We start from the raw sequence: 19,423 nt of genomic DNA on the forward strand, positions 1-19,423 counted from the left end.
ACAAAGTGGCAACAGCGTCCCAAATATGTTTTCAATCTGTCACCGCGCCCGTATCACCAAAACCGATTTCCAATTTATTCTCGATTAAATACGCGGTGTATTGTTTGTATTTCCAAGCGGAAATTGACTGAAAAACATTCTGGATTAGATTTGTTTTAAAGCCTTCCAGAAAAGTAAGCGCGTCAGTTTGAATTTGTATAGAAACCCGACGAAAATGTCGACGGCCCTGCTGGCTGTAATTGCCGTGATTCTCTGTATTCTTTTCCGGATTTTGAACGTAAATTCGCAGCCCCAGAAGCCGTCGTTATGGTGCGGCGACAACAAATTTTTGGACAATGTCCTTAAAATTTCCCCGTTGCTCAGCGAACCGTAAGTGTTCAGTTTTTGAAAATTTCAAATTACCCCTCAACCTCTCAATCCCCCCACTTTCTAGAAATGAAACTGTTGACAAAACTATGTAGAAACAGAAAGTGAAATATAATTTCATTCATTACTTCAGTCCTACAATGTTTCCTCAGCAAGTTTTATGTCCATGGTAAATTTGATTATAATTTAGTTGCAGATTATAATCAAATTTCAAGGTTTACTTGTGGAATTACAATAGTAATTATTCTTAATTACATTTAGATACATTCCTACAAGGTTGTGGGGCTTTAGTGGCCATGTCCAGACGATAATCCACAGTGTTATCGGCCGCGTCAAGTGCCCTTGGCCAATGGGTGAACGAATCTTTCTCACCCTTTCTGATGGAACCACATTAACCTATGATATGTACCAGCCTTTGGATACTAATTTCCCAGGTAAAGCAAAGAGGTGGGTTGTAAATAACCCTAATGCAGAGATTGGTTGTTGTCCTGAATGTTCTAATCTTTGCTGTAATGGATGAGTGTTTTATCAGCTCAGCACAGGTCCAAATTTTAGTACTATACCACCTGATTTTAAAGGATGAGTAAGGAGCTGTCTAATTGAAATTGTAATTAATGATTAGGTTGCTATTGCTAATGATTTCATTCTAAAATCCAGTACATTTGACATTAAAGTGGTTGATGATATTATGTTGTGGTATTTTGTCAACAACTTACATTAACTAAGTAATGGTTATTTATTGAAATAATCTGTGGGAGACTGTTAAGCATGCAAAGGTTATGAGGTTTGTGACAATGTGAATAATCAGTAAAGTTTTTGAATACATGTTCTTAATTTAGGTAATTGGTGTATCACAAGCCAAGCCTAAATGTACGTCATATTAATGAACAGCAATAAATAAGTTTGGGACTTTTAATACTCCACTTACAGTGGCTTACACCTTAATAATAATTATCTGTCTTCTAAACACCTTAAATTAGTACCTACAAATTAATCCTTTTCTATCATTATCAATAATTATTTCAGATGACTTGAATAGTGCCTACAATTAAACTACATTATTGGTTGGGATTTGGAAAAATTTCCTGATATGTCTACAATTAAAGTGTTTAAATAAATATTATAATTTTTCACAAAAAGGACCATATGGACAAACTATAAATATTTAAAACTTCCTTAATATTGACAAAATTTTAATCTGTTAAGAACTACACAAAAAACCTCTGATAATGCTCCTCTACTTTCCTATGCCATAGCAAAGACTGATTCAGCTATGTTTGGATTTAACTTGACATGGTGTTGTTGATAAGGTCAACTAGTGCTGGCAATCTAATTGGTCCTGTAAATAAGAAAAATATTAACATATTTAATACAAAGAAAGTCTAGCTGAGATGTTGAAAAAAATAGAATAAGAGGGTGAAATATTGCCTCTTTAAGTGGAATGCAATAGTTCAAAATCTCAAAGTGGTCAATGTTTTCAAAAAAAGAGTCAAAGTCAAAATGCCAGGATAGTTACAGTAGTAAAAACTTTGAGTATTTGTTCTCCTTGCCTCTTTATCATGAAACAACCACTCTGTATAAAATGTGGACAGCAACATCCAAAGTTTTATTACATATTCACAAAACTTTAATAACACTTGAAAGAGTAGATTTTCTAATTGTTGTTGTATTTGGTTGTCTGTATGATTGATTGTCGCATTCTAGAGTGTGACTGTAATTATAGATAATGTTATTTACAATAGGTAGTTTGGTAGAGTGTAAATAATATTATCTATAATTACAAAGTTACTCTCTAATGAGAGTAAACTGTTAAACAATTAAAGTAGTTAAAAAAAAAGAAACCATACTATTATTAGTCTCATTGAGTGCAGCAATGGCTGAACATGTTTTTAGACTTTTCCAAATTCAATTGGTAACTTCTATAAAACTTGTGTTTATTGCTTTAATAACTGAACCTTACAATTACAATCACAGGAATAAATTGGTTGGTGTTTGTCTATTAGTGAGTAAACCTTGATAAACACCTGTGTATTAACATAATTTTCCACAGTGTTTCGGTATGGAAAAATTTGTACTTGGTACCCGGTTTATTTGCTTTTATTACTACAGCCTGCTGACTCACCAATCGTTTTATGTTAAAATTTGTAAAACCATTGAAACAGCTGCGATTTTACTTGTGAACTTTTCTGTTTAGATGACATTTCCATAGCCATATGTCCAGGAATTTGCAACACTTCAGAATCTGTCTACATAAGGACGTTCGTACATTGGGCGCAGTACCACGGGTACCGGTGCGCAGTTTTGAATCATGTTGGGGCGCTCCCTAAGGTTCCTGTCACTGCTCCGAGAATTTTCAGTTATGGTAAGTTTATCAGTTTGTGTATACCTTCATTATGTTGAAATAGGTGCTTTGAGGAAGTTGCTTTACTAACTTAAAATTTTGAAGAAGAAAAAAATCTTTTACTTAGTTTGAAAACTTTATTTTAACGTTTATTTTGTCGCTTTAACGCAGATTTTGTTTCTCCTATAAAAAGTTTGAAGAATATACTTACAGAATTATAATAATTTGCTCACTACTCATAAAAGTGTTAAACTTACAGAATGTGCGTTTAAAAGTTTGGTTTTTTAGACAATTAGAGTATCATATCTTTTATTTTTTTTGTATGCAGTTAATTTTTAAAATATTTGCTAGTTTTAGTTTTTCAACAATCATTTGACGCAGTACATCGTGGGACAGCCTGAATGTATGTAAAAATCTGCTTTTAAGAAATGATATTAATAATATCTCTTTAAAGTGATTTTCAGTGTAATTTCAGCCATGCACAGTATTTGACCATCAGTTTCGAAATTTAAAGGACCAGTTTAAAATTTATTGTTGACTTTGCAGTGGTTTGCAATAATTTTCCTTTCTAACCATTTATGTGTTACAAACTTTGAACCTCTAAAAATAAACAAAAATGCTATTTAATTTTGTCCCTGACCTATATTTGAGTATCCGACTCAAACAATTAGTAAAATTTCTGGAATAACTACGTTATGTTCTGACCTTTTGTCTGTAAAGGTTTAAGTCACTGTTTGGTTCATGTTATCAGGGTTTTTAAACCGACTTGGTTATATTTTTCTGTTGATAAGCTCACTATTTATCAACTAAATAATTGCATATTTTAACGGGTCCCAGAAATTGAGGTCACCTACACAAAACACAAATAGACAATTGACGTCAACCAGAAATTATCACATGCATAAAATATTAAGGGATTTTTCTTCTTGTAAAGGTAACACCGATGACTATCATGCAATGCTACTCAACTTGCTTAACCGACACCCCAATACTAAACTGGTATGCGTGGGTTTTAGTCTTGGAGGTAACTTAGTTACCAAATACTTGGGAGAGAAAGATCGCGTTAAGCACCCCAACATTATTGGGGGTATATCAATATGTCAAGGATACAACGCCATAGAGTAAGTAAATCTTTTAAACTGAATAGACTGATTTTTAAAATGGTTTTAAAGAGGTACAAAATGGTTATTGAACTGGCAAAACTTCCGTCGTTTCTACCTTTACGTTATGACTGAAAACTTGAAAAACATCATTCTGAGACACAGCAAGGTGTTGCTAAGTGAAGAGGCTAAACAGCGGTTCCAATTGGTTGAGAATGAAATTATTTCTGCGGCCACTTTGCCCGAATTGGACGAGGCCTATACAAGAAAAGTGCATGGGTTTGGCAGTATTACGGAGTTGTACCAGTAAGTTGGAGGACTTGCATGGTTTGCATTGCAGGTTTAATGGTGGTTTTTCAGCTGGAGTTCTAGTATTAACTACTTGCATAACATAGAAAAGCCGATTATATTTGTCAACGCTAAGGATGATCCGATTGTGCCTGAGCCATTGTTGGAACCTATCAGAAAAGTTGCTGGTAAGCTAGGTTTTATATGTATTATGTGTTTTACAATGTATTACTTAGTATAAATGATGACTGATGATTTAATTTTTATTGACTGCTAGGTAAAACGTTAGCACAACAGCGGTTTTAGTACAAGTTGTAATTGTTCAGGATAATGGCAAAAGATGAATTAGTTTAGATGTTTCCTTCAATCTGGCAAACTTCTAACTGGTCCAAGTTCATTTATTTTTAACTAATGAGGTCCAGTGCGTTTTTTATTTCCTTTTAAATAGCACTTTTATGAAAGTGTTTTAAATACGGATCTGTATCGTAAATACCGCGGTTAAGAGTACTTTTTAAAGCATATTCTGCCATTTTGCAACTTACCAGAACAGAACTGGAAAACGTGACCTGTCATTGCATTATTGGGAAAATGTTTTCACTCTAAATTGACTTGAATATAAAAATTTGGAATTGATTCCTGAAATATGGCTTCACATCTCTTTCATTTGGTATGAACAGTTTCCTGGTTCTGCATTCTGTTTGAATGGTGCTACAGGCTGGCCTCCTTGGTCACCAGATTACTGTTATTCTGTCTCAAAGGATAACATTGCGTAATGGAAAGCTCAATCAATGTATTAGTAATAGAGCTCTACTTCAGTTATTTTTTTTTGTATTTTTTGACTTAAAAATTACCCTGTTGCACTTTGTACTTCTTCATTTGTTGCAGTTACGGTTCTGATATCTGAGAGTCTAAAGTACATATGAATGTAGTAATGAATATTTTGTATTTCTAGCATATGGCATAGATGTGAATTATTCAAGACTGTATGATATTTTGTTCTCTCTGATTTATACAAAAACGTAGAGTCACATTTAACCACCACTGTGTTCTGTTATGGCCCTGACTAACAATTTCTACTTACACTGATTAAAGAAAAATAAATGTGAGGAGGTTTACAAGTGTCTGTAAACCATGGTCAGAGGCCTCTAAATACTATCAAAAACCTTCTAAAAATTGTCAGAGGACTCTAAAGGGTCTTAAACATTGGAAAAATTGCTTAATGCCACCCCTTAGAAAATCGTTTATAACGACCAGAGACTTCTAAATACTATCGAAAACCTCCTAGAAATTGTCAGAGTTGTTTACTTTCTTTTAAATCAGAGAAAAATTGTTTAAAATGGGCAGAAAAGTATCTGCTTCTAAATATTATTTAAAACCTCCCAAAAGTTGTCAGAGAACTATACAGGTATCCTAAACCTTAGATAAATCGTTTATAATGGCCCGAGGCTTCTCATTACTATCAAATACCTAAAAATTGTCAAAAACCTTTACAAGAGTCCTAAACTTTGGAAGAATTGTTTAAAATGAACAGAAAACGTCCAAAAAATTGTTAAAGGACTCTGACAAGTATCCTAAACTTTAGAAATATCGTTTATAATGGCCAGCGGCTCTAAATACTATCGAAAGCTTCAGACAAACTGTTTTAAAATGACTAGAAGTCTCTAAATCCCATCTAAAACCTTCTAAAAATTATCAAATCATTTCACAAGTGTCTTAAACCTTTGAAAAATCGTTTAATAAGACCAGAAGCTTTAAAACACCATTTATTTAAAGATCCTAGAAACTTTAACTTTCTATCATTTAAAAAAACATTGTAAACGTAACTATTTTTTTCCAGCTGAATCTCCAAATATCCTCCACATCGAATTAGCTCACGGTGGACATTTGGGCTTCTACGAAGGCGGTCTGCTCTACCCAAATCCAATCACGTGGTTAGATCGTTCGCTCGTTGCTCTGATAGGCAGTTTGGCTCTGCACTACGACGACAAAATCATGAAAACCCGATCGTCCCTGAGTGTTTAAAAGGCATTCCATATGATTTCTAGTCGCATTTGTGTCTCTCTCCTTTGTTTTTAATCCGAAGCAGTTTTCGAAAGTTTAGTGCCAGCTCTTCCAGAGATGTAGTAGCGTGATTTTGTTATTTATTGTAAATTCGAGATTATGCATAGTTATGTAAGAGGGAGATTGATTGAGCGCGTTGAATGTGAAATCCTTGTTCGCGATCGTATGAATGAAACAGTGTGCTGTGTACTTATATATTTTTTTAATTATTTTGAAGACTTTGAAGCATTTTTTTAAGTTACCTAAATTAGGCCCATCGGTTGGGTGCTTGTTTATTTTGTTCCATCAGAATTGACAAAATAAACGCGCGCAATTTTTGTACTTATTGTGATATATTATTATAGTCAAAAGGACCGTTTTTTAAATTGAATGTTATACAGACAATGAAATATATGTGGCGCGCCGATATTTTTGTACATTTTTTGTATTACCTCGTGTATAATTTTGCGACGCCGCTTCTATGAGTTTTAGTAATTAATTGCATGAAGAGATAATAACCTTTAATCAAGTTCTGTATTTATTAATAAACCAGAAACCATTTGTTTGTTGTTTTTTCTTTCTCTCAAAGAATCAAATTTCCACCATTTTATTTACAATTCTTTTAATTTTGACCCAAAAACATCACTGTCCCGGTTGACGTGGCGAGCAGTTTAGTTCAGTTTGACCATGTAAATCATAGTTTTTCTAAAATGTCCACTTCTCAATTAAACACTTACAAAAGCGATTTACTGAATTTTTGAGCAAACTATCAGCGCTGTAATCACGGTTCTTGTCCTTTTATCTTTTTGTGGTTCGGTTAGTGATAATTACAAAAATTGACCTAAACTGAGCCTTAACAAAAACTGCATATCATTATACATTCCGTCGCACAACATGCATGCAAATGAACTGAAAATAAGTATTTAGATTTGAAGTTAACTGATATGGCAGTAAGTAACCTACATCGTCAATGCCGTCGGCTTGTTCCTTCCTGAACTCTTCCGGTAACAAATAAACGAATGCTCGGACAAGGTTGCTATATACCTGCGGTATTATTCGTGCCTATACTATGTATTCAGAAATCAGGGTCGAATAATTTTTTCTTTGGTTTTAATAATGCAAGTCAAGCAGTTTTAACCAAGGGAGTTCTCATCAGAGTTCGGAGACCACCCATCAAGAATCTCACCACTACAAAGTATTATGAGAAGCAGTGAATCTAATGAATCCAGTAGCTGGTTTTAGGTGGTTTATGTGATTATGATCTAATTTAAAGTAACAATTTTATCAAGTTGCTCTAATCTTGAACTGAGATTCGGGTTAGGACACCTTGAATCATGATGAGGTTGTTGGCACAAAACGTCGTCAACACGAATTGACGATTAAGTGTGCGAAACGTCGAAATCCTTGTGTTTACTTGAGCATGAAAAGAAATGCAGGAAATAATGCGAGATTTCAAGTAACAATGTCACGACGATTACTAAATGGTGTTTTTCTTTTAGTAATAATAATCTTCATGCCTATTGTTCTGTCTTTACTCCAGTTTGCGCCTATTTTGTTGAGGGTATTATAGTAATTTTAAAAAGAAGTCTCAGAAAAAAATTATACTACATAATATGAGAAAGTTAAAGAAGTCATTATAATCAGATTAGCAGTTCAGGTCAAGACTATTACTTCTGCAGTTTTCTCACCTATTTTATACTTGAATAGGGAAATTACTTAAATGAAGAATTTTTAAAATATGTAGATTATAGTTAATTTATACATTTATGACCAGAAGCTACATCTGGTAAGGGTTTTAAGACAATCATCTTTCAGGTTCAAAATTGATCGAAAAGCATATTTTTAAGAAAAATGTTGAATAATCATAACAATTAAATAAATTAAACACTAATTTGTACTTTTACTATTTTTCGGTTTAATTTAAGTCTCTCGACAAAATTATGCATATTTTATGTCATTTCTACAATCTCGTCTATTAATATCATTGTTTAATCACCAACAAATAGTCATCATTATGCAAGATTTTCTTAGCATTTTGTATGGCATGAAACCGCTAGAGTGGACAAGTTTCAATAAAATGACAACAATAACGCAGGATCAGGTGTAAATGATAGATAATGATCTATTTGACCTGAACCTATATATTAACGATTGGCTTTCTATACAAAAGTTGCAATTCAGTTTAGTTCGTTCCCAACTAAACGTTTACTTAAATGGTTCTGTTATTTGTGTTACTTTCGCCACACAATAGAAAAGCGAAGATGTATTTAAGTAATTTTTAGGCAACATAATGTCAAAAACATTAATGATCAAGTTACACTTTCGAAAACGTAGCAGTGAAGTAATCAAAACATAATTCTTTTTTGTGACTTCTGGTGTATTTTTCTGAACCTTTGACGTCTTGTGGTTTTTTGAGTTTTGAATAGTTGTTGATTTTTCCCATTTAGAAAAGTTTAAATCTTGCTGGAAATAAGACCATTAATCTGTACGGTATACTCATCAGTTTTCCATTAAATGCCCCTTTTAAAGTACGATCAGAAAAATTATTTTACGAATATACTCGAATGATGGGCGTAAATTTACCGTGACAGGTAGTAAAGTAAAATTGGAAACGTAAAATTAAATGTGACAGAAAAATTTACCAATTTTACCAGTAAATTCCAATTTGACCAGCAAATTTATGAGTCTAATTGAAATTGGCTTCAAAGATATCATTTTCCTGTCATGGGTGTAAATAAATAAAATCCTCCAAAAATAAAGTCTGAATAAGAGGTTGATTTGATTTATTATTTTACAGATTTTTGGTTTAACAATAATAGAATAAATGAAGTAAAACTCTTCTGACAAAGTGATTCTTTGTACCAAATTAGTTCCAATCTTATAACTTTTTGACCTTTTAAATTTTTTGAAATTTCAAAAATGACGCGAATCTGAAAATCAATCAATCGAATTTACTTAAACAATTTAGACGTATTTTGGCGTCAGTGTTTACTGGAGTATATACAATGGCTGTCTCATTTTAACTCATTCTGATGAAAAAAGTTGGCCCATGCTAAAAAACTCTGGGTAATACTGCCGCCAAAATACGCCTTTTGTAATTTACCAGAAATTTACTGACAATCGTCAAAATAAGAGTCATAAAACTCAGAATCACGTCTTGTTTCGAAAACTGTAAAGAAACTGTGTTAAACTGTAATTCTTGCAAATTTTGAGAATTTTGACATTGGTGACACATCACGTGGTTTTTGGAGTATAGTTTTGCTAAGTAGTCACGTGACCATTGTCTAAATAACTGCCATAAATCTTAGAATCACGTCTTGTTTCAAAAACTGTAAGAAAACTCTGTTAAACTGTAATTCTTGCAAATTTTGAGAGTTGTGACATTGGTGACAGACATCACGTGGTTTTTCGAGTATAGTTTTGCTAAGTAGTCACGTGACCATTGTCTAAATAACTGCCATAAATCTCAGAGACACGTTTTATATCGAATACTGCAAAAAAACTGATTTAAACCCTAATTTTTTGCAACTTTTGAATACAGTTTGACACTCAAAGAGAAAATTGCTTGTCAAACCCACTCAGAGTGAGAAAACACAGAAGAAGAAGCACATTTTTGGAATCCTCATTAAATTTCCTATCTAATAACCTAAAAAACCACTACAAAATTTGGTACAGTCAGGGATAAAAGCGGTGTCAAAATATGAACTGCCAGAAACACAGTTTGAAAGAACAGTCAAGGACAAAATCGCCTGTAAAACTCACTTGAAATAAGAAAATAACTGTTTTAAGCACATTTTTGGAATCCTCATAAAATTTCCTATCTAATAACACAAAAAACCGCTGCAAAATTTGGTACAGTGAGGGAGAAAAGAGTTATCAAAATTTGAACTGCCAGAAACATAGTATTTCTAATTTACCGGTAAATTTATTTACTTTAACGGTAATTTACCCATCACTAATATACTCGTACTTACAAGTAGTAAAGTATGAGAGTAAAAAGCTATGTAATTTATTATCTTATACAACTCCCCGAATTTAATTACTGAATTCTCAAGGTATGGTGAATTGTAGAAGAATTCAACACCTATCAGCCTACTAATAAATAGATTTGTTTATCTTAAAAACTTTCATTGATACACTGTAATGTAAAACTATTGATTGTAAGTGAGAAACTGAGCATGTAACAGAAAAAAAAAATCTACTTGTTTGCTCTTTGAGAGGAATTAATAAAGCTGCTTTTTCACGCTTAATTAATCACGTTTTTCATTGATTAATTATTTGACTTATCTTGGTGATTTATTACTCTTAACTTTTTCCATCATTACCTTAAGCGTGGTGTACTTGGTATTGTCAACTATAGCGTAATAAAAGAATTTGAAGCGTTTAGCCAATAATAACGGTTAATTGGTGGCAATTATCGATTCAAGCCTATAATAACCTTTTAGTTAAAATGTTTTAATCATGAGAGCGTATACAGTGCGTTTTTTTTAACGCGCAACATAGGATTTTACGTGTTAAATTTTTAAGCTTATGTTGGACCATGTTATTTTGGAACTACAGGTATAAAACTTGGAAGATGTGTCTTCAGTACCATGAAGCTTAAGTAAGACCACCAATTCGGTCTAAAAAGTGTTTACAAATTAGCAAAAAGTCATCTTTTTTGGAACATATTTTATCTTTCCATATTCCCTGTATGTATGTTTACCTGCTATCTGCCCTGTCAGTATCAAAAACAACACCTACCATACATACAGGGAGTATAAAACTTTTCGAAAGAAGATGACTTTTTGCTAGTTTGTAAACACTTTTTAGACCGAATTGGTGGTTGTACTTAAGCTTCAGGGTACTAAAGACACACTTGTCAAGTTTTACACCTGTAATTCCAAAATAACATGGTCTAACATGGACTTAAAAATTTAACACGTGAAATCCTATGTTGCGCGTTAAAAAAAACGCACTGTATAGGAATGAATTATTGATTCGAAACCGTACACACCAGTACATCATCATCCCAATTATAGTACCTCGACGGTAATAGGGTCAAGATTATCCACTTTGTCTCTTTAAAGTACACGCTTTATTGGGTTTGCCTTATTTAGCCATTTAATAAACTTTTAAGAGGTTCATGGGTGGTGCTTGACGTTTCGAGGGTTTCGATACGTTATACGCCTCTTCAGGATGTGAAGGTTCCGTTCCTATTTCTGTCATTCTAAACGTTACAAAACTATCCCCATTAAAAACCAAAGTAAATAAAAGCTGATTCAATTCATTGAAGCGGGGTGAATATAATAGTAATGATATTGACGTTGGTTATTATTATCGTACATTTTTCCACCTCAAAAGATGTTATCTTTAAACACTGTCCGTCATTACGTACGTATAGAATGCAACGGAACGATAAACAATATTAACCTTTCTCTTTTTTTTTAATCGGCTTGAAATTGAGGACGGCATACAATAAAACCGTGTACATTATTTAATCCTTCACGTGATTTGTTGGTAAAAATCACGCGTGTACTGGAGAATATTAATAAACGCTGAAGGAAACAACTTTAAAGCAAGGTTGACGCATTTTAGATTTGTTTACCATTTTGTTCACCGGAAGTATGCAGTGCGTTTATTGATATTTAATAAAAATACATACGGTATATTAATATTGTTATTATTGCAAGTCAACAAAAAATGATTCTAATAATATTAATATACCAAGGTGCTTTATATTATTTTAGTTACCGCAGTCTTATTGACCTACCTGTATATTTGAGAAAAATTGAGATATGTCAAAACTTGCATGTATTTCAATAACATGTTTTTTGACACCTTAAATGGAGCACCGTGTATTTTATTTTTCTTGCTTACTAGATGGTTAACTATTATGTATATTTTAGAACAAATATCATGAAAATTATTTAGCAAGCAATTTTCAATCGTTCTAGTCAATTTTTATGGCTATAATTTGAAAACTAGTCAAGTTTCATAAAAATTAGCTTAACCAACCATTTTTAGTCGTTCTAGTCTATTTTCAAGGTAAAAACGTTGAAAAATCGTCAAATAATATGAAAATTGACTTACTGGACAATTTGAAATTATTTGAGTCCACTTTCAAAGTCAAAGCTTTTAAAAACAGTCGAATTTTATGACTTACCAGAGTATTTGCAGTCGTTTTAAACGATATTTAAGATCAAAACGTTAAAAAATAGTCTAATATCAGGAAAATTTACTTGACTCACTATTTTTAGTCGAGCTAGTCAATTTTCAAGTTCAAAGGATCAAATATAAAAAAAAAACTGAAAAAATTGACTTACTGGACTACTTGCAATTATTTGAGTCAATTTTCAAAGTCAAAACGTTTAAACACAGTCAAATTTTATGACAAATTGTCTTACTTAGTATTTGCTGTCGTTTTAGTCGATATTTAAGGTCAAAACGTTAAAAAATAGTCTAATATCAGGAAAATTTACTTGACATACTATTTTCAGTCGTGCTAGTTAATTTTCAAGTTCAAAGGATCAAATATAAAAAAAACTGAGAAAATTAACTTACTGGGCTACTTGCAATTATTTGAGTCAATTTTCAAAGTCAAAACGTTTAAACACAGTCAAATTTTATGACAAATTGTCTTACTTAGTATTTGCTGTCGTTTTAGTCGATATTTAAGGTCAAAACGTTAAAAAATAGTCTAATATCAGGAAAATTTACTTGACATCCTACTATTTTCAGTCGTGCTAGTCAATTTTCAAGTTCAAAGGATCAAATATAAAAAGAAAAACTGAAAAAATTGACTTACTGGGCTACTTGCAATTATTTGAGTCAATTTTCAAAGTCAAAACGTTTAAACACAGTCAAATTTTATGACAAATTGTCTTACTTAGTATTTGCTGTCGTTTTAGTCGATATTTAAGGTCAAAACGTTAAAAAATAGTCTAATATCAGGAAAATTTACTTGACTTACTATTTTTAGTTGTGTTAGTCACCAGATCATTTGCAGTCATTCTAGCCAATTTCCACGGTCAAAATTGAAAGTCAAATTTTATGAAGATTTTCTTACTAAACTATTTGCAATTATTTTAGGAAATTTTCAAGGCCGAAACGTTGAAAACGGCAAAATTTTGTGAAAATTGACTTACTGGACAATTTGCAATCATTCAAAAAACATCTGGTAAAACTGTCAAAAGTTGTCAACATTACAGTAGAAAAAAAATGGTTGAAAATGTCATTGCGTGACATGTTTTGACTAAAAGCTAAACTGGCAATTTTAACATTGAAACTGTCATTTTTCAAACATTCCATTAAAAATGAAACGAGAAAGTTGTCAAATTGACGAAAAAAGCCAAACCAACCATTTTTCATCAATGGAACTGTCAGTTTTTATAAAAAAAATAATAAGAATCAACGTTTGTCGCGTGAGGAATTAAAATCAAATCTGTTGTGGGTGGCCAAAAGTCAATCAATTTGCAAAATATTTGTTGTTTTTAGTGTTAAATGGTTTACTTTAATTAATTCTTTTCTTTTTGACTTTTTTCTCTTAATTTACCTAATAATACTATCTTAATTGCCTAGCCACCCAATTAAATCAATATTGTTACGATTATCTAGTTAAAATCGTTTATTGTAATTCAAACACAAAAAAACTCTATTTATTTTGATATTCAAAAAATCACCAACCTAATAACACAATAAGTTAGAAATTATCGCAATTTTACAGTACAAATCCTATTTCCACGGTATGTAATCGTAGAATTTGATAAATGTAGTCATGTTCCGATAAGTATAAAAAAAATGTCCGAGGCAATATCATTTAGAATTACAACCTCTCGAACACAATTAACAATGCAAATTTAATTGGAATAATATGATCGAGGTGTAAACCGTGTTAAAAAAAAATGTGCAGCATTATTTCAGCCTATTCACGGACAACCTAATTCTGTCACAAGTGATTCAGCATTTGTTGATTTGAAATTTGTGTCAATGTAAACTCAGCCTAACGAGTGTTTAACGAAACTGTTTGGAAAGGTTGGTAATACGTGTGTAGTCATTATTTATGATTATTTTATTAATCAAAAAAAGATTGTCATATAACTGTGAAAAATCAACTTCCTTCGATGCGTGGCTGATTTTTGCGATGTTACCTAATAAAGAGAAACCTTTAATTTTCATCTGTTACGCCTGAATAGTACTGGCATTAAGTTGTTATAAATTTTCCATGCTTTTACTCCTTAACTGCCAGTAGAGTCTATTGTGGTGTCGCATCTGATAGTGTAGAGAAAGTCACCTTAATTAGATTTCGATTAATGTCAGATACAATCGAAAACAGTACCGATCACACCTACATGTAAACCTTCTTATACAGCAATGAACTTTAGCTTACCGAATTTCCATGTGAAGGTTTCGACCATATAATATCGAACCTACAATTTTAAGCGTGGACAGTGATGGATAGGACGCCTTGATCTCGTAATTAAAGTCCAACAATAATATTCAGAACGAGATTTATTATAGACAATTAAGTCGAAAATGAATCGGAACGACTCACACCTATCTATATGCAATCGACCAAAAAAAAAAGTAGTTCCGTTGAAGGCGAAGGCTTTTTATGTTATGCTGTCCATATGAATGCGAGACTTGTAGAAATAGAGTTTTTGCGTTACAAAGGTGTAATAAAAGATCAAAGAATGTAGTAGAATTGTCAAATATTTGCTAATGGGGAAAACCAAACGACCATCACTGTATTATTTTTAATAAAGGGCGTAAATTTACCAGTGTGACAGGTTATTTAGCAATTTTACCACCATCTTCTAATTTGACCAATAAATTTATGGGGCTGTTTAAAATTTGCTTGAAAGATATCATTCAATTGTCAAAATAACTGTCATAAATCTCAGAAACAGGTCTAGTTTCGAAAACTGTGTTAAACTGTAATTCTTCTAGGCAAATTTTAATACTTTTGACATTAGTAACAGATATCGCGCGGATTTTGGAAGTTAATTTAGCCATGCAGTCACGTGACTATTGTCAAAATAACTGTCATAATTCCCAGAAACAGGTTTTGCAAGAAAACTTTTCCAAACCCTGATTTTTGCACTTTCTGAGCACAGTTTGACAGTGAGACACAAAATTGTTTGTCAAACTCACTTGGAGTGAGAAAATGACGGTTTTAAGCAAATTTTTGGGTTTCTTTATTAAATTTCTTATCCAATATCCTGACGTCACTACAAGATTTGGAACAGTCAGGGAGGAAAGCGGTGTCAAAATTTGAACTGACAGAAACACAGTTTGACGGGACTGCTAGGGACAAAATTGCCTGTAAAACCCACTGGGAGTGAGAAAATGACTGTTTTAAGAACATTTTTGAAATCCTCATTAAATTTCCTATCCAATATCCTGAAGTCACTACAAGATTTGGTACAGTCAGGAAAAAAAGCGGTCAAAATTTGACAAAAACACAGTATTTGTACTTTACTGGTCAAAATTTCCCTTGTAAAATATAAATATTTACTTTACCGGTAATTTACCCATCACTAATAATTTTTTTAAGCTTCAAAGACATTTAGAACGTACTTCTTCTTATATACAATTTTCATAGTCATGCCATCCGTTGATGTTCGCCACCTCAAACAGGACAATGGGCAAATACTGGAGAGCACATATTTAAGTATTGAAATATCTATAAAACAGGAAAACTACGTGTTTACTGGTAACGCCTATCAATGATAAATAAACTAGTAAAATACTTTCACTCTTTGACGTCCGAGTTATGAGTAGATATAATACATCCTGAATAGTTGGTTGTCAAGAGAGATTTCCTCTAGAAATGAAACAAAAAAATAAAGAGCTAACTAACCTGATGATATAATTTACGTTGACTGATTTTAGTTTTACTCGCTAAAACACTATCACTAACTGGCACTTTGTTAACACACATTTAAAACCAATTCGAATGTCCAATCTTCCAAAAACACACTGAAAATTACGAAAACAAGACTTATTGCGCAACGAGCATGAATGTGTGGTAACAAATTCTTGTGTAATCAGTTTTTTATTTTCAATTATTATTAAAAAAAAGTTGTCAGGATTAAGAAGCAATGTTGCCAAATTTTGTGTGTGTTGCCAAACACCTGAACTAGGGAATGAGTAATGTTTATATACCTACTACAAGATTATATACTATTGATTTTATAAAATTTGAAGTAGTATCAAATTATTATTATTATTTGTTAAAAAATAATTTTTTTTGTGATTAAATTTTCTATCGGAAGTGCAGTACGACAACGTTGCAAAACGACAAAAAGAAGATATTATAGAAAATAGCATAACAATTTACTATTATCTGTTTTTCTGACAATAACCTATGAACTTTTTAAAGCCTTGTCTATCTTTCAGTCTGAAATTTTTTAGACATTTACTCTATTTACAGCAAACTAATGGGTATTTTTTTATTAATAACAGTATAAATAAATAAGATAAAACAAAATATTTTTTTCTAAATTGTTCATACAAGGTAATATTTTGTGCATAGTAAAACGAGAAAGCTGCTAATTGTTGACTATCCTGTTCAGCAGTTCTTGTACGCTACGCATATGTCCATCAGAAAGAAGAACAGTATCGTCTGCATAGCGCAAGTTATTAATTGTCATCATTTACTGTGATATCTTGCAAATCGCATACTCTGGTGAATATTTCTTCAGATATTGAGTACAAGTGGCAAGATGTATTGTATTTCTATAGGATCAGCAGTCGTCATTTCTTGTACTTGCACTGTTGTCTTTTGGTAAAAGTAAAGATTTACTGTGTTGCTAGAAATTCAAGAAAAAAACTCTGGTATATTTTCCCACTTTGGCTGAAAAATTTATTATATTTTATTCAATATAGATTTTCTGCTTCTCAATGCTTTGCTTCATCAGAGCTACTTCAAAGCTGTGATGAGCTTCATTTTGCTTTGAAAGGTTGTATGCCTCCTTCAAATGGTATACGCCCATCATATTTGTTTTCTTGATTTTGGTGGTTTACTGTTTTTTGGTTTGCTTTTCTTCAGGTCAGTTTTGAGGTGCTTTTTCATTTATAAAAAAAATTAAACAAGTTTTTTTGGTTACTTAGGGCAGTGTGTTACGTGTTACGTACGAAATACAGTTTGCACTTAAGTGCTCTAACGTTTCCGCTTTTCTTTTGTGTATCAAAATAGATAAAACCAAATTATAAATTAATTTATGTCGTAAAGACGAAAACTCTCTCCGAACAAGTAGAAGTGATCGTATATACATTTAAGCTGCTCGGACCTTGTTCTGCTTCCGGAGGCCAGCCACTTCAGTTCCGATTTAATTAAAAAAGGAAAAAAGTACCTCGAAACATGTGCGCCCCCAAGGTCCCTGGTGATTTTCGTACTCACACATATCGAAGGTACCGACTTAAAAGTTCTTGACAGCGTGAAAAATGATCGTTCGTCAAGGAGTCTGTTATGCTGACCGGTCCGATTTGGGCACAGAAAAAAATAGAAACCGTTCTTACAGGTTGTTTAACAAATTAAAACCGAGCACGAAAGGTGAACAGTTTTGCCTTCAATACTGAAGCCATCATTTCACGTTCACCTTCGTATCGAGATGGTTTTGATGTGCTCGTCAACTTGAAATTGCCAAATCAAGAAGCGTATAATAAGTTTAAAACCCTTCCTATTGAATCCATTTAGATATGCTCAGATTGACCGGAATAAAAAGAGGACAACTGCATTGAAATACAGAATTAGTTTGCCTGATGTGCCACTCTGAGAAGTGCACTGAGCTGCACAATGAGCCTCTATGCGGTGGTATTCTGCTATTCTTGAATAGAGATATTAAAAACTAATATATTTGTATGATGCAAGTAAACTCGCACTGAGTTGACATAATGAGATTATCTCTAAAACTATAATCACGAAACGTTAAGAATAGTTTTAGTATTGAGTTACCGGAAACCTTACAAAACCGTGACATAAGCGTTTTAGGGTCAAACTAAAAAGTGGTGCTGAAAATATTCTGTCCCTGACCGTTACCAACATTGATTCAAATCCAGAATCTATGTATGTTTGGTCTGTGAAGACTTATTGAGATAATAAAAGGTATACTACTTAATCTGCATTTGTTTATTAGTTGGTCGACACGGTGTGCATCCAAGCAAAGAATCAAGTTCGAGGCGAAGCCATTAATAATACACGGTCGTAGCTATTACAACAACAATTAGCGATTGTTGAACTTCCTATAGCATTTATAACCCGGTATTTACCTTTCTATACCTACCGTGACTAGGACAACGCAAAGGGGTTATGGGAATAATTCTGATTGAAGTGGTTTAAATGTGCAGTTTTCAAATAGTTCATCCTGTATCTACAACTCAGAATCTTCTACCCTTTCTCAGATATTTAGTGAAAATCTAATCTCTAAGTAGTAGATCATTTCTCTAACCTTTGTACCATGAAGAAAAATATTTAACATTTCTTCAATATTTAACAGAGTGTAATGTAGTGTAGTGTAATTGATGTGGCCTACAAATTCACCCAACTTGACTCCATTAAATTCCTTTGTTAATTCCAAAAAAATCAGATTATTAATTGTATTTGACAAAATAGTAAACCGACTAAATATCTTGAAATAACTATAAATAAAAAAAACGATTGATTGAACAATGTGGATATTTACCTTGGCTTCTGCGATCACCAGACCTAAATCCTTTGGATTTTTTGTCGGTGAATTCCAGTGAAATTCGTGTTCTTTCCGTACTTTACAATCAGCATGCACGAAAGTTCCTGAACAGTTGACAATTTGACAAAATTTACTTTTTAGATATAAAAATTAACTTGATAATTTGACAAAATAGATAATTTTTATATTTTCTTGTGTCAATCTGCAGATTTGACTTGAAAACTTTATCAAGTTATTTTTCATGTTTTGACATTTAAAACTTGTCAATTTGATAGAATTTACTTTTTAGACATGAAAATTGATTCGGTAATTTGACCAAATAGAAAATTGACTTGAAAGCTGAATCAACAAATTTATTTTTCATATTTTTCTATGCAATATGTTTAATATGTTCTCCGTTCATATAAAAAACAATTTAATTGTTCTTTGTCCATCTGGAACTGCTTTTAAAGGTGATTTATTACATATAATTGTTTTTGGCAACTTTACAAATATAAATTTTTTGCTCTGAAAAGAACAAAAACGTAAACTTTAGACTATGTGTTAACATTTTGCAAAATATGAGGTTTATCTTCCATAAATATGGCGACACGCTATCTTTAAATTTGTAGGTCAAACTG

At 32.3% G+C, this 19,423-nt stretch overlaps 1 protein-coding gene and 1 long non-coding RNA gene across 2 annotated transcripts; one reads left to right on the plus strand and one right to left on the minus strand.

Annotated features, from left to right (window-relative positions):
• Positions 1-21: 21 nt before the first annotated feature.
• Positions 22-6,696, plus strand: Hydr2 (abhydrolase domain-containing protein 2). The gene is made up of 7 exons (XM_081974442.1): positions 22-369; positions 628-800; positions 2,561-2,728; positions 3,642-3,828; positions 3,880-4,113; positions 4,168-4,283; positions 5,933-6,696. The coding sequence occupies exons 1-7, from the start codon at positions 215-217 to the stop codon at positions 6,115-6,117; spliced, it is 1,218 nt and encodes a 405-aa protein (XP_081830568.1). The 5' UTR covers positions 22-214; the 3' UTR covers positions 6,118-6,696.
• Positions 992-16,206, minus strand: LOC145725636 (uncharacterized). The gene is made up of 2 exons (XR_014177361.1): positions 15,977-16,206; positions 992-1,705 (listed from the first exon to the last, which is right to left on the minus strand). It is a non-coding gene; the product is annotated as an uncharacterized LOC145725636 (long non-coding RNA).
• Positions 16,207-19,423: the final 3,217 nt, after the last annotated feature.

This window comes from Ips typographus, linkage group LG2 (assembly GCF_016097725.1).
Source record: "Ips typographus isolate SLU linkage group LG2, UJ_Ityp_2.0, whole genome shotgun sequence".
NCBI lineage: Eukaryota > Metazoa > Arthropoda > Insecta > Coleoptera > Curculionidae > Ips > Ips typographus.